The sequence below is a fragment of the Podarcis cretensis genome, assembly GCF_951804945.1.
Source record: "Podarcis cretensis genome assembly, chromosome: 3".
In the NCBI taxonomy this organism is placed as follows: domain Eukaryota; kingdom Metazoa; phylum Chordata; class Lepidosauria; order Squamata; family Lacertidae; genus Podarcis; species Podarcis cretensis.
Window position 1 is genome coordinate 115562794 of NC_137172.1, and position 14895 is coordinate 115577688.

The 14895-nt window shown below is 43.0% G+C and overlaps 1 protein-coding gene across 6 annotated transcripts in view; it reads left to right on the top strand.

Annotated features, from left to right (window-relative positions):
- Nucleotides 1-14895, top strand: part of FGF18 (fibroblast growth factor 18) — a 142201-nt gene that overhangs the window by 115993 nt on the left and 11313 nt on the right. For all 6 annotated transcript variants that reach the window (XM_079970080.1, XM_079970081.1, XM_079970084.1 and 3 more), the window contains one exon: nt 984-1090. In XM_079970080.1, the coding sequence (XP_079826206.1) occupies nt 984-1090 (107 nt within the window). The remainder of the gene's footprint in view (nt 1-983; nt 1091-14895) is intronic.

The following is a 14895-nucleotide window of genomic DNA, read 5'->3' on the forward strand; positions in this document are numbered from 1 at the left end:
TTGTGGCAGCCTTATAGCCTATAAAATTCCAGCTTTCTAACGCAGCATATGGGACACGGGTGGCACCGTGGGTTAAACTACAGAGCCTAGGGCTTGCCGATCAGGTCAGCGGTTCAAATCCACGCGACGGGGTGAGCTCCTGTTGCTGGGTCCCTGCTCCTGCCAACCTAGCAGTTCGAAAAGCACGTCAAAGTGCAAGTAGATAAATAGGTACCACTCCGGCGGGAAGGTAAACGGCGTTTCCGTGTGCTGCTCTGGTTCGCCAGAGGCGGCTTAGTCATGCTGGCCACATGACCCGGAAGCTGTACGCCGGCTCCCTCGGCCGGTAAAGCAAGATGAGCGCTGCAACCCCAGAGTTGGCCATGACTGGACCTAATGGTCAGGGTCCCTTTACCTTTAATGCAGCATAAGCAGTCATGTAATGGGTAGCTCATGAGGGCTATCGTGCCTCTCTCCCCCCCTTGTCTTCTCCTCTGCCCCAGGGATACAGATGGGATCCTCCTAAATCGAGGGTCCTGGTTGCGCTTGGGACCCTTAAGCCGTCCCCATGGGGTGTGTTGTTGCTAGGTGTGGCCTAAGCCTTGTCTGTTGGCCCTGGGATCAAGGGCTAGGGCCATGCCAGGAGCACAGGAACCCTGGGGTGAGCTTCAATTGATCTTCACCGGTGTTGCTCTCTCATTTGGTGTTTACCCTTTCAGACTGCCTGCCAGAGAGGCAGGAGTCAGTTATAGTCCCTGACCAATGCCTAGGCCAATACCGCTCAATTTGTTTTGTAATCAATAAAGTTGTGGCCTAAATTTTGCCCAAAAACTTAAGCTAAAATTATGTGTCTGTTTGAAGTTATTTACTTGGGGGCCTCAGGGCGCAACATAGATGCTCTGTCTCACCTCACAAGATTATGTGAAAACAGGTATCTTCTTCTTCACTCATTCACTCTATGACCCGTCTGGTAAATGCCTGTTTTCTTCTTCTTCCTTTCCAAGCCCAGCTTCTAGTGGAAACAGACACATTTGGCAGTCAAGTCCGGATCAAAGGGAAAGAGACAGACTTTTACCTTTGCATGAACAGGAAAGGCAAGCTAGTAGGGAAGGTAAGTGTTTTCTATTAATTCATTTGTAATATGAGCGTTACCTTTAGCAGTGACTGCGAACCCCATAATGATGTGTTCTGAACTTTGCCTGTCAACCCCAAATGAAAAGCAGGACTTGAGGAATGTGGAATTCTTAAAGCATTCAAGTCTTTACTTTAAAAAAAGGGGGGAGGGAGAGAAAAAGAAACCCCCCTAACCCATAAAATTAAGTACTGTGGCTAACCACTGGGGTTTTATTACTGATTTCTTTGGGTACACACAGGTTTCCATTTTACAGTTGCATAAATTGATAAAAGATGTGTGTATCTCTCCAAAACAATTGAGAGCTTGCGTTACATGATATAAATCTCTCCTACCTTGGTGGTTTAAATAAATAAATAAAAATGCACACAGGAATACATAAAAGGAACTGTAGTCGCAGGGGTTTTTTTGGCGATCCCTGAGTGAAGAGTAAAAATAAAATGCCATAAAGTTAATATTGTAATCTTGAGATCTTCTTAAGGATGGGCTTCGTGGTTCTAGCGTTACAGAAATATTTTGTTACCTTTGATCCTGCCGACAGCAGATGCATGTAACAAATGATGTAGCATTTGCCTACAGAGCTGAGCATCTTTGCTTGTATTAGATTTTAACGAATTCACTTGTTTTCGTCAGTTTCACTGTTTCCCACACACCGGCATTGTTGGCAAGCCTGGAATTTGACACAAACAGAGGAGGGGGGAATTTTAAAAAATGCCCTCCTTGGCTACTACAGTGGTACCTCGGGTTAAGAACTTAATTCATTCTGGAGGTCTGTTCTTAACCTGAAACCATTCTTAACCTGAGGTACCACTTTAGCTAATGGGGCCTCCCGCTGCTGCCGCACAATTTCTGTTCTCATCCTGAAGCAAAGTTCTTAACCCGAGGTACTATTTATGGGTTAGCAGAGTCTGTAACCTGAAGCGTCTGTAACCTGAAGAGTCTGTAACCCGAGGTACCACTGTGCACGGAATTAAAACTTTTAACATTGCCACCATGGTGAGAAAAATAAAAGGGCAGGGGTAGGAGTGAATTTATTTTTGAATCAAGAAAGGCCTCGGACTGCAAACTACATTCCCAAATAGAAACCAGGTGCCAGAGCTGTTGCAGTGGGATGTTATTGGCTTCTGAGGAGACAGCTGTGTGAGATGTGTCTCACAGTATTGAACCCAGCGGCCTATTCTCATGCCAGCTGGACTAGCTATGGGCTTTAGAGATGATATGTACAATCAGTGACCAGCAGTGGCCATAGGATTTTACTGGTGATGCATTATCCATTGTTAATGCACAAATCTCCGCTGGCTTGTACCGCTGCTGTTATTGCCTTAACATCCGGGGTACCTTTGATTCGAATCTGGTTTTGCGGGGGCACCTCTGCTGCTGCTGCTGTTTGCATGTTGGGCAAAGGTCAGAAAACACCCTCCATCCAAACAAATGAAAAACAGGATTTTAGCCACACTTTTGTCCACCGCCCTGGGGTCTTTCGGTGAAGGGAGGTTAAATATTTTGCACAGATGAATAAAAGTTTGGGAATGGCCAGATTTCCATATGCCCGATGGTCTCATGATGTTTTCAAGTTACTTGTATAATTGAAATACTTGTTTCCAAGCTTAAAATTGAAAATGGGGTGCTGTATGAAGTGTCCAGGGGTAGCATACTCAGTTACAAACTAGTGGAATAACAGCTGGTGTTAGTATAGGTTAGCTGTTGCGAAATGCAGGACACGTGGCTTTAGAAATGGAAGGAATTACAACATTTTAGTTCAAAGTCTCCAAAGTGAAATCTTTTAATTTCATTATTCGAACCCCAGCCAGGATGTAATTCTAGTTTTTAATATAAGTGGAAGGTTTTGTTCCTTCCATGTGACTTTTTAACGGTGTCAAATTATAAAATTATAAGCCTGAATATTTTTTTTTTGGTGTGTGTGTGTGTGTGTGTGTGTATCACATTAGATTATTTTTCCTCCACACCCCCCTTATCCTACCGCAATTGCTGACAAGTTCATAAAACACATTGGCTTGAGGAAGAGGGTTACTGTGTGAACATTCCATTTTGGAAGGAAAATCTCTCCTTCCAGATGCATTGCCCATTATTAACAGCTTTTTTTAAAAGAAGAAGAAAAAAGAGAAACAAATATTAGCGATACCAAAGGTTATGTTTTTAATTAGTATCATGGTTTCAGTTCTTTTTGTGGCAATAAGCTTGAGTAACTGCATTTTTAATATACCAAATGCTTTCTAAACAGCCAGTAAACCCCTGGATGCAAGTTTGTGCCTGTGTTATGATACAAATATTTAAGTCTACCCTGGGAGCGAAAGAAACCCATAAAGCTCTTTTGCAATCACCCCGGAGTGTTCGCTTGCCAATAATGAAAAACTGCGGGCTGTGATTTCCCTTCCCCTCCCTCGCATTTCCTATCGACTTACTCTGTGTAACTCTTAACTATATACCAACACATGCCATCTGGCTTTCTTCTCCTTCTCAGCGAACATCTTTGGACGCTCCCCCAGTGGAAAACCTGGTTTGAGTTTAAAATCTTTGTTTCGTATAATCATCTACAAAGGGTATTACAAATGAGAGCAGGTTGTTGCTATCCTCAATTTGGGACGTCTGATGAAAGTTAACCGTTTCAGAAACAGGGGGTGCTACCTATCTTGAAGCTTGCTAGACTGACTACCCAGGTGTGAATTCTTTCTTTCTTTCTTTCTTTCTTTCTTTCTTTCTTTCTTTCTTTCTTTCTTTCTTTCTTTCTTTCTTTCCATCTTTCCTTTGTCGAAGCTAATTTACATCTCCACCAGCTCGCTCTTCTGTGCCAAGCCTTCCAATGGAGCCGTCTCAGGATCCTGGAATGTAATCTCCTTGGAGTCTCCCTCTCCCCCCCCCCCCGTTCATTATTGTTTGTCACTTTGCAGCTCGATTTGGCTATAATATTATGAACAGGATTCTAAATCTGTTTATTGTATGTTTGTGTTCCGTGCATACACACAGCTGGTCTACATTAACGGAAAAATGTAGCCAAATCAGCCAACGTAGCAAATGTAGCTAGTGTAGACAAGGCTAATAGTTTTAAACATGAGCGGGCTACTCAAGGTCAAGGCTATATATCATTTCGTTTATTCCAGTTTAAATGGAGGCAAGCCTGTCTTCACTGCCCATTCCCTCTCTCTCCAATATTGAAAACATACATTTAACCCAACCCTCTTAAGTTTTGATTTTCATGTCGAATTTTGCATTTTTTTTAAAAAAGTAATCTTTCAACACACATGCAAAATACAGGAAAATTGCTGGAATAATTGTTACCCAGAGGTCCTATGCTCAGAAAAAAACCGGGCATAGGCCCCCAAGGGCTGTTTTTAAGGCTGCACAGTCCCTGTGGTCGGTCTGTATGGAGGGTTTTCAGGAATATCCAGCTGGATGGTGAGGAATAATATACTTCTTATTTCTAGCAAGTTGTGTCTGCTTCTCTGTAGGACTTGACCATCATTGGTTAACTAGGTGGGAGCTATCCTGGAATGATGAGCTGCTAATCAGATTTATATGATCCACACCCTCTGCTAATAATCTACAGTATTCAAATATCATAGAAGCTATGGCCTTCCTAGAATTTTGGGACAGGAGACTAATTCCTCCCCCCCTTTCTTTTTAAAGCAGAGCTCCTGTTTAGCTAAGAATGCCATCAACCCTATGATAGGCTAACAGGCCATGTTCAATTGCTAGGGGCCATCGATTTGTCTAGGAGAGGCATAGGCAAACTCGGGCCCCCAGATGTTTTGGGACTACAACTCCCATGATCCCTACCTAACAGTAACAGTTGTCAGGGATGATGGGAATTGTAGTCCCAAAACATCTGGAGGGCTGAGTTTGCCTATGCCTGGTCTAGGAAGCTTGGAGAGACTCCAACAGCAGCTTGGAAAGCACTGTACTAGATAAGTCCAGATTGCCCTTATTCAAGGCAAGGGAGAAGCAGACCAGGAAGGAAGCAACACAGATCCAGGTTCAACAGCTCAGTGGAGCAGGCAGCTGGAGCTCTCCTAAGGAACAATCTCACCAACCAGCCAGGATGCAAGGGGCACTTATTCCTCTTTTTCTGAGATGCCAGAGGATTGCAAAGCTTACTTACGACTCATCTGAATGATTCTGGGAAATATATAGTTCCCTGGAAACTATAGCAGACCAGAATGCTAGGCTCCAAGGAAAGATAAGGTTTGATGGTGCATCAGAACCTGCACTGTGATACCATCAGTTTGGATCTGGTGGTGGGTGGTAGGAGCAAGTTGTCTGCCTTGGAGCTGTCCGTGGTGCTGCAGTTTATCTCCTGTTCTGATATCTAATTTCATATGAAACCTTCTGTCTCCAGCTGCCCTTCCTTGACTCCCTCACAGCTAATCAGCTCTGAATTGCTGCTGCTTACTACAAATTGTGTGTCCCATGTAGCTCCACTTGGTCCCCAGAGGACTTTGTTCTTGCTCCTGCAGGCATCAAATGGCCAAGAAAGGACACTAGGAAACCTTCAGTAGCTCTGTAGCAAATACAGTCAGTAGGCTGTGACAATACACTGGGTTCCTTTGGGAGGAATGGTGGAATAGAAATGTAATAAATAGTAACAGGTTTAGTAGTAGTAGTACTAGTACCAATTTCACCACTATATTTTAGGTAAGCAGCTTGAGATCCAGAAGGTGAAGCATTGTTGGCTGAAAAACTAGAAATCAGACCTTGGATATCTCTCAAAGATACTAGTGGATTACTTGGACAATGGACCTTTACTGGCTAGCTCTCCAAATTTACTAAATGGAATAAAAACACCCCAAATACTGGTGCTTTCATAGGTGGCAAGTAAGTGATTTGGGGGCGGGGAATAAATAAAAGGGTTCCCTTTCCAGCACAATCATTTCCATTGGAATGACTGTATCAAGGAACTTACAGACTTTTCTTCTAGTATTCTGGTTGTAGGGTTTTGGTTTTTTTTGGTCTTGCTAACTTCTTTCACCCATCTATTTTAAAATATAATGCTAATATATATGAAGGAATTGCGCTTACATTATGCAGCACACTGTTCCCACGCCAAATTAGCTCCCTAACTTTTCCCATATCTGTTCAAGATTTCTTTAGAAGCCACAAGGACTTGAAATTCAAACCATCCAGGAAATCACCTTAATATTTTCATTATTTTTTGAGATAACTTTGGAATTTTAAATGTTTTATTCTTTCCACCCTTCCCTGCATCTTTCATGAGCAGTTTTTCCCCTGCTCACATCAAGGCCTGAAGCACATAAGTCACTCACTTTGCATGGTCTGAACTTGAACTCACTATACAATGAAAACAGATGAAGCAAGGTTTTTGACTGGGAAACTTTCAGATTTTCTGGTGAGATAACTGCTTTCCAAGCCAATATACATTTAAAGTTACCAGAGAGTTGCTACAGTAATACCAGATGGTGGGGATCTCTGTAGTTTTGGAGGACCACAAACAAATTGTTGCTTGATGCCAAAGACTACGCTGGCTAAACTTTAACACTGACTCCTGCCAGAAGCGTTCGTCGAAGGGTAGTAGGGATTTGAGATTGTTTACATTGCAGCTTTAAAATGGAGGCTATTTTGCAGTGTGTGTGTATTAATACAGAAAGCTTTCATTATGGAAACCCAAAGAGCAATCATCCCTTGGAAAGGAATGAGCATGATCTCCTGCTTAACATGGTTGGGTCTACTGCCATGTCTGTGCACATCAAATTAAAAGGTAAAGGTAAAGGGACCCCTGATCATTAGGTCAAGTCTCGGACGACTCTGTAGTTGCGGCGCTCATCTCGCTTTATTGGCCGAGGGATTTGGCGTACAGCTTCCGGGTCATGTGGCCAGCATGACTAAGCCGCTTCTGGCGAAGCAGAGCAGCGCACGGAAACACTGTTTACCTTCCTGCGGGAGAGGTACCTATTTATCTGTACACTGGCTCCCTCGGCTAATAAAGCGAGATGAGCGCCGCAACTCCAGAGTCGGTCACGACTGGACCTAATGGTCCGGTTTCCCTTTACCTTTACCTCTATTTTTTATTTTTGGCCAGGATTTGGTGCAAATTGCAGGCATGGTCACCCCGTCTGAGGGGATGAAACCTGGCATATTTCAAAAAGATAGGGCAAACTTTACCATTTTAGGGAAAACAGAAATCACATTCTCTCCCTAGGTTTTTTTTTTGGGGGGGGCAGCTGAGGATATGTGGGATTTCTGGGTAGGAAACCTTCCAAAGTCCGGACAAAGAAGTAGACCACCCCAATTGTCTAACTAGGTACTATGGAAGACTACCCTGAATATCTCAGATTTGCCTCGTTATTTGGGGTGAGACAGAGCCAGTGCACCCCCCCAATACCAAGATCAAAATTTGAACTTGTTCAGTTTATTGCAGCATCACTAAAGGAAACATATGGAGCAAGTAAAGGTAATAGGATTTTTCACACACTCCACTGCTGAGATTTGAAAAGCTGCAAATCATTCTATCGGTGACTGTAAAATTCAGTGAAGGCATCCATTCTTTCAGGGCATATGTTTCCTCTGTTAGTTGAGCGGGATTTTGATCGCGTATTTTAAAAATGGAAGTTATTAATGTATATAAACAATGACACCTTTCTGTTGTGGTTGAATTCCAATTTGATTACTCTGCCAGGTAGGTAATTTTTAAAATGCTACAAAATGTCAATCTGACATGCAGTAGAACAACAACAACAAAAAAGTAAATATTTAAGATTTCTGCTAAGCTGTTTTATATTATCTTCAGTTTGTGCTGCCTTCAAAGCGCTTCAGATTTCGCCGAAAGATACTGGTGGCAGGTTTACTGAGGGTAGGAATTTCGCTAACTCAGCAAAACCATGAACACACTTCTCTTCCCATTCCGACATCTCACGGTCCTTATCTGAGCTCCATCTTCAATGAACAGGACTTTTAATGATATCAGGGGCAGCTTTTCACATCAGATTACTGGAGGCAATAGAAGGAGCAGATCACAAGGGACACAGAAGTGAAGTGGGCAGACTTCAGGCTTTCCAGATCTGCTTTGGGGTTTTTGTTGTTGTTTTTTACCAGAACCACAAGATCTACCAATAAGGACCAGGCATAAAAGCTAGAATTAATGAACAGGATGCCTTGGAGTATATCCTGAGCCTTAGGAATTTGTTTTCAGTACCAGAACTGAACTGAGCTCATTGTCATTGCACACAGAAGTCTGTTTTTGGTTAGCTGCCCTCATTTCAGCACTCAACTGGGGGAGAAGTCATTTTGTTGTTAAACTGTTGGGAGTTAGGAACCCTTGCTGATCAGCTGAAGACCTCCCTGAGTTGATTTCGATCTACATTTAGGAGAACTAACAGTAAGAGGTCCAAATGAGGCCTCAGTTGTGTGACCTCAAAAATGGGGCTAAACATCTGCTGTACATGTTTTGCCTTAGAGTGGTAGTGCCTGAATAAGACTTTTTATATCATATTTTTCGCCCCATAAGACGCACCTGACCATAAGACGCACCTAGTTTTTAGAGGAGGAAACCAAGAAAAAAAATATTCTGAACGAAACAGTGGATGTATGATTTTTGTGGTTCATGCTGTGGCCACAGACATGATATGTGATTTTACAGTGAGTTTGGGGTAGCCCAATGCAAAAATCCTGAGGATCCTTGTGGATCCGTGTTTTGTAACCACGTTTTTGCACCATTGCGGCCCCACAAAACAATGGATGCATAATTTTTTTGGTGCAGGCATAGCCATGGACATGCTATGTGATCTGATGGTGAATTTGGGGTGACCCAATGCAAAAATCCTGAGGATCCATGTGGATCCGTGCTTTGTAAACACGTTTTTGCACCATTGCGGCCCCATGAAACAGTGGATGCATATTTTTTTTTGTGCAGGCTGCAGCCATGGACATGCTATGTGATCTGATGGTGAATTTGGGGTGACCCAATGCAAAAATCCAGAGGATTCATGTGCTTTTACCTCCCCCCCAGGCAGCCTCCTTTATCGCTAGCGTCCCTTATCTCCCTCCCGATCGCTTGCCGATCAGCTGCTCAGCAGTTCGTTTCAACACCCCCTTCCCTCTTTCTAAAAAAAGAGCAAAAAAAGAGGCACAATCTGCTTTTCACCCCTAGGCAATTCGGCTCCAGGGACCACACATTTGCTCCATAAGATGCACAGACATTTCCCCTTACTTTTTAGGAGGAAAAAAGTGTGTCTTATGGAGCGAAAAATACGGTACTTCCTATCTTGGGGTTTGAGAAGATTGCACTTCCTTTGCCCTCCTCTCTGCCTCTTCCTCATTCTACATTCATCGACAGAGCAATTTGAGTACAGATTAAGAGTAGCATTTTTCAGTGGTGGGACACAGTTGTACCAAGTTTTTCTAAGAGCTGTTTGACAGTTGAATGGACTCTCTCGGGAAGTGGTGCCCTCTCCTTCATCGGAGGTGTTTAAGCAGAGGTTGGCTGGCTTTAGTTGAGATTCCTGCATTGCCAGGGGGTTGGGCTAGATGAAATTTGGGGTCCCTTCCAAGACTATGATTCTATGAGTTGATGATTATAAGCATCTGGGGGATATTCTTCAGTCTGATTGTAATCAGCACATAGATTCGGCACAGATCCCATTTCCCTGATTTCTGCCTCCCATTCAACTGGCCATTAGAGAGAGAGTTTGGATTTGATATCCCGCTTTATCTCTACTCAAAGGAGTCTCAAAGCGGCTAAGAATATCCTTTCCCTTCCTCCCCCACAACAAACACTCTGTGAGTTTAGTGAGGCTGAGAGACTTGAGAGAAGTGTGACTAGCCCAAGGTCACCCAGCAGCTACATGTGGAGGAGCGGGGAATCAAACCCAGTTCACCAGATTACAAGTCCACCACTCTGAACCACTACACCATGCTGGCATCTGTTCATTTAGTTATTCCCTCTGTTTCCCCCCATTTTTGTTAGAAAACGTGGAGTTGTTTTGTTGTGCCAGTGTGGTGTAGTGGTTCAGAGCAGTAGACTCGTAATCTGGGGAACCAGGTTCGCCTCTCAGCTCCTCCACATGCAGCTGCTGGGTGACCTTGGGCTAGTCACACTTCTCTGAAGTCTCTCAGCCTCACTAAACTCACAGAGTGTTTGTTGTGGGGGAGGAAGGGAAAGTAGATTGTTAGCCGCTTTGAGACTCCTTCGGGTAGTGATAAAGCGGGATATCAAATCCAAACTCTTCTTCTTGTGCAAAGTTTTGTGCAAACAGATGGATATTGTGCACAAATGAAGATGGTGTCAAACGCCATCATTGTAGGACTTCCCTTGTTTCCCGTTCAAATGCATATTCTGTGCCTGCGTAGCTGTTGCGTGCCCCTCCGACATCTTTGCTGAGTTTTCTGCCAAGACTTCAGAGTATGCAGCTCGGAGGATTCTTCAGGTTCAGAGGCCAGCATGCTGGAGGATGAATGCATGTAATGAGTAACACTTGGCGTTCATTCACTGTTAGGGATGGCCTGGCCCTTCAGTGCTATGAAGCAGCTGAAAATGCATAGGCCATAGGGAATCTCGATGGTAATATTTTCAGGATTTTCTTGGCATGGAGTCAGACAGCTGAGAATGGAATATTCTTATGACAGTTTGATGCAATGGCTTCATTATGCAAAAGATGTAGCTCCAGATCAACAATCTTCCCTGACACCCACAACAATCTGCCAAGATTTTCGAGAGATTTATTAGTTGTTATTACCCTGATGCCGTAGTGAGCTGGGTTTTTTAAAAAATATATATTTTTTAAAAATCGCTTCCTTTCCCCTGAAATATCTGATAATGGTACACAGAACATACTGGTGCTGGTGTAATGCACAGAGAATTTTAGGCTTTGATCCATAGGTACCCTTCTGGACCCAGGAGGTAACATCTGCTCAAGGAAGAGCTTTTTTTGGTTCTTTTCATGAGAGCGTCATGTGAGGAAAGGGAAACTAGATCCAATTTCGTTTTTCCTCTCAGGGCTGGCTCAGTACAGTTTGCTGCCCAAAGCAGCAAATGTTCCCTCTCTCACTTTCCCCCTCAGTCAAGATGCACAGTATGCAAGTCTAGCAGAAAAATCCCACAAGCACTTCTCCTTGGGAGTCCAGATACAATATAAATAAATTAGTTTGCTGTCCTTTCATGTCAGCCCAAATCAGCTGCCTGAGGCCACTGCTTCACTCTGCCTAATGGTGGAGCCAGCCCTTCTCCTGCTTTCTGGCCTATATGTGTAGCAGAATGTGGTGGTAGAAACTTGAGAGGGTTGAATAGACTGCAAAACGTTAGGCTACAGTTGAGGAAGCCATCTTTTTCCTTGTTTTTAAAAAAGCACCTTATGATTAAAAGCCAACACAGAGGGCTGGGATCCAACCTTTCAGGTGGGTTTTAGTGACACATCCTGCCCAGGGCTTCCTCACTTGCCTTATCGACCTCCTAGACATGTCATCACCTTTGACTGGACCACTGCAAGCATCAGCAAATTGCATGCTGAATTAAGGGAAGGGACGGAAGGAAGGAAGGGGCTGAGGAAGTGTTGAAAGAAATGAGATGAAAGGTTGTTGCTGCCACTGTTGTTGCTAATAAACAAATTAAAAAGTGATAATTACAATTAAAGGAATAAGAGCGTCAAGCTATTATAAGAGGAAGAAAGGAATGCAAAAGGACCAGGGAGGAGGAATGAAATAAAATAGCAGGATTTTTTTTTTCATGTGTGTGTGTGTGTGTGATGGGGAATTAGATGCAAGTTGAGTGTGAAAGAAGAGTAGGAGAAGAAATTACAGAAGATAGGTAAAAATACTTTGAGAGGCAGGTGAGGGTGGGAAGGAAGAATTATGAAACAACTTAGTCTTTCGATCAGCAATTTCTGCCTAAATTCAGGAAAGGGCAGGCATCTACTTAGCTTGAGGAAAGCTGAGTTTTGGAACCCCTTACAACAAGGAAAATGCAGTGACAAAGAACATAGCCATTTCCAAAGATTGGTTAGATATCAGCAGAGAATGATTTCAGCAACTGCCAACTGATTAGGTCTCCATCTGCCACCATTTTGTGTCCCTGAACCACCATTTTGTCACTAGCGGGCCTCAGCAATTTTCTTTTTTAAAAATACATTTTTATTGGGGTTTTTTTTAACATATCATTTCCAACAACCATTTAACGTAACTTCTTATCTTATACACTATTTTAGACTTCCATCAACAACTTCTGAAGATTTTCCGTTCTTTATCACTTGTTCTGTGTTTCTTAATTTCTCTATTACTTTTAATTATCCTTAACTGATAATTCTCATCATAGTCTTTCTTGCAATATTTCAAATAGTTCTCCTTACAGAACTTCTTGCGGTCCTACTAGCGTTATCTGTTTATTACATTTGCTTTTCAAATAGTTCAAATATTTACTCCAGTATGTGGGGGATTAAAAACATGATTCCTTCACCACAGCTTCAAGTAGTTGGGTCCATTCTACCACTGCAGTTTTTGGCATCTCATTCTGGCCCATGCGCAAACCAGGCCATATCATCCCCATAGTAGCAAGTCAGGCTAAAGTGGAGAAGAATGTAAGCAACACCCATTAACGAAGTAATGGAGATAAGGGTGAAGACAGAAACGCTATTAAGTGTCAGGGGCGAATTCACTGTTCTCTGAGGTAGTTTCTTAAAAAACAAACAGCACAGATGGACCTCTGTTTTTTCACCAAACAGAGCATTCTGAGAGCAAGTGGAGAGTACGCTGTTGGAGGGAATAAGGCAGGAAGTTCAAATTTCAACTTGCTAAACAGCTTATGACAGTCCATTATCCCTATCGTCTTTGTTGTTGTTTAGTCGTTTAGTCATGTCCGACTCTTCGTGACCCCATGGACCAGAGCACGCCAGTCACTCCTGTCTTCCACTGCCTCCCGCAGTTTGGACAAACTCATGCTGGTAGCTTTGACAACACTGTCCAACCATCTCATCCTCTGTCGTCCCCTTCTCCTTGTGCCCTCCATCTTTCCCAACATCTGGGTCTTTTCCAGGGAGTCTTCTCTTCTCATGAGGTGGTGAAAGTATTAGAGCCTTAGCTTCAGGATCTGTCCTTCCAGTGAGCACTCAGGGCTGATTTCCTTCAGAATGGATAGGTTTGATCTTGCAGTTCATGGGACTCTCAAGAGTCTCCTCCAGCACCAGAATTCAAAAGCATCAATTCTTCGGCGATCAGCCTTCTTTATGGTCCAGCTCTCACTTCCATATATCACTACTGGGAAAACCATAGCTTTAACTATGCGGACCTTTGTTGGCAAAGTGATGTCTCTGCTTTTTAAGATGCTATCTAGGTTTGTCATTGCTATCCCCATCATCTACAATATTGCAATATCAGCATTTGACTACCTTACAGGGCTGTTCGAAAGATTACTGGAAATCATAGCATGGGCATAAGGCTTGGTGATTTGAGGTTTCATGCAACTGTTTAGGTGAGTTTGTAAAAGTATACTGGTTAACTGATTGTTTTCTTAGAAACCCTGGTCCTATCCCCTGGAAATAGAGCATATGATCCAAACTAGGGTTACATGAAGACAGTCTGCTACAATTCTCCACATTGTTTGCAAGTCGCAAAGTTGCAGGGGAGGGTGGAAGATTTCACAGATAATTCCTGAGGGATGGAAAGTGAAATTCCCTTCTCATACACCCCTCTTCTTGGAAATTTTGGGTCACTCATAATTGAATGAAGCTCTGTTATTCATCTTGGCAGAGGAGGAGAGGAATGAAAGGAGAAGGGATCAAGCCCACAGTTTCCTTCAACATAATTAAAATGCAATATTAGAACCTGATATTAAAATATCAGTATACCTGAAGGAGCATCTCCACCCCCATCGCTCAGCCCGGACACTGAGGTCCAGCTCCGAGGGCCTTCTGGCGGTTCCCTCCCTGTGAGAAGTGAGGTTACAGGAAACCAGGCAGAGGGCCTTCTCGGTAGTGGCGCCTGCCCTGTGGAACACGCTCCCATCAGATGCCAAGGAAATAAACAACTATCTGACCTTTAGAAGACATCTGAAGGCAGTCCTGTTTAGGGAAGTTTTTAATGACTGATGTTTTAATGTATTTTTAATTCTTTGTTGGAAGCTGCCCAGAGTGGCTGGAGAAACTCAGCCAGATGGGCGGGGTATAAATATTATTATTATTATTATTATTATTATTATTATTATTATTATTATATTACCTATGTTCAAGTGGGGATACTAGGATTGCCATTTCACTGAACATTCCCCAGGGGAGGACTAAAACTGTCCAATGGTTCAGGGGGAGTTTGATAAAGAAAACCACAACCAAAAACTTGTTTGAAGGTTATTTTCTGAGAAAGTTTGGCCCAGCCTGAACCCAAACCACCCATGCTTGTTTGCTTCTGCTGCAAGGATGAAGATTTGTTTTGCATTGTTTACCCTGTCCTTTTCTGTATCTTTTAAAACAGCTACATGACACACACATGCCAAATTTGGCTGAGCCCTTTTTCTTCGAATTTTTTTTTAAAAAACACCTTCTAAGATGGCTGAATGTTTACATTATTTTTAATAATAAGTCAGTACAACATTGTCACTGCTGCATTTCCTCTGTGTTGACAAGCTGGTATTTCATGTACACTTAGTTGGGAGGAAGGTGTACATAAGTATGCAATTCTTTTCTTTTTTTCAAACAAAAACCCTCATGAAAATCCACCAGCATTTTAAGTGTGCATATCTCCTAATAAGGGACATGGGTGGCGCTGTGGGTTAAACCACAGAGCCTAGGACTTGCCGATCAGAAGGTCGGCGGTTCGAATCCCCGCGACGGGGT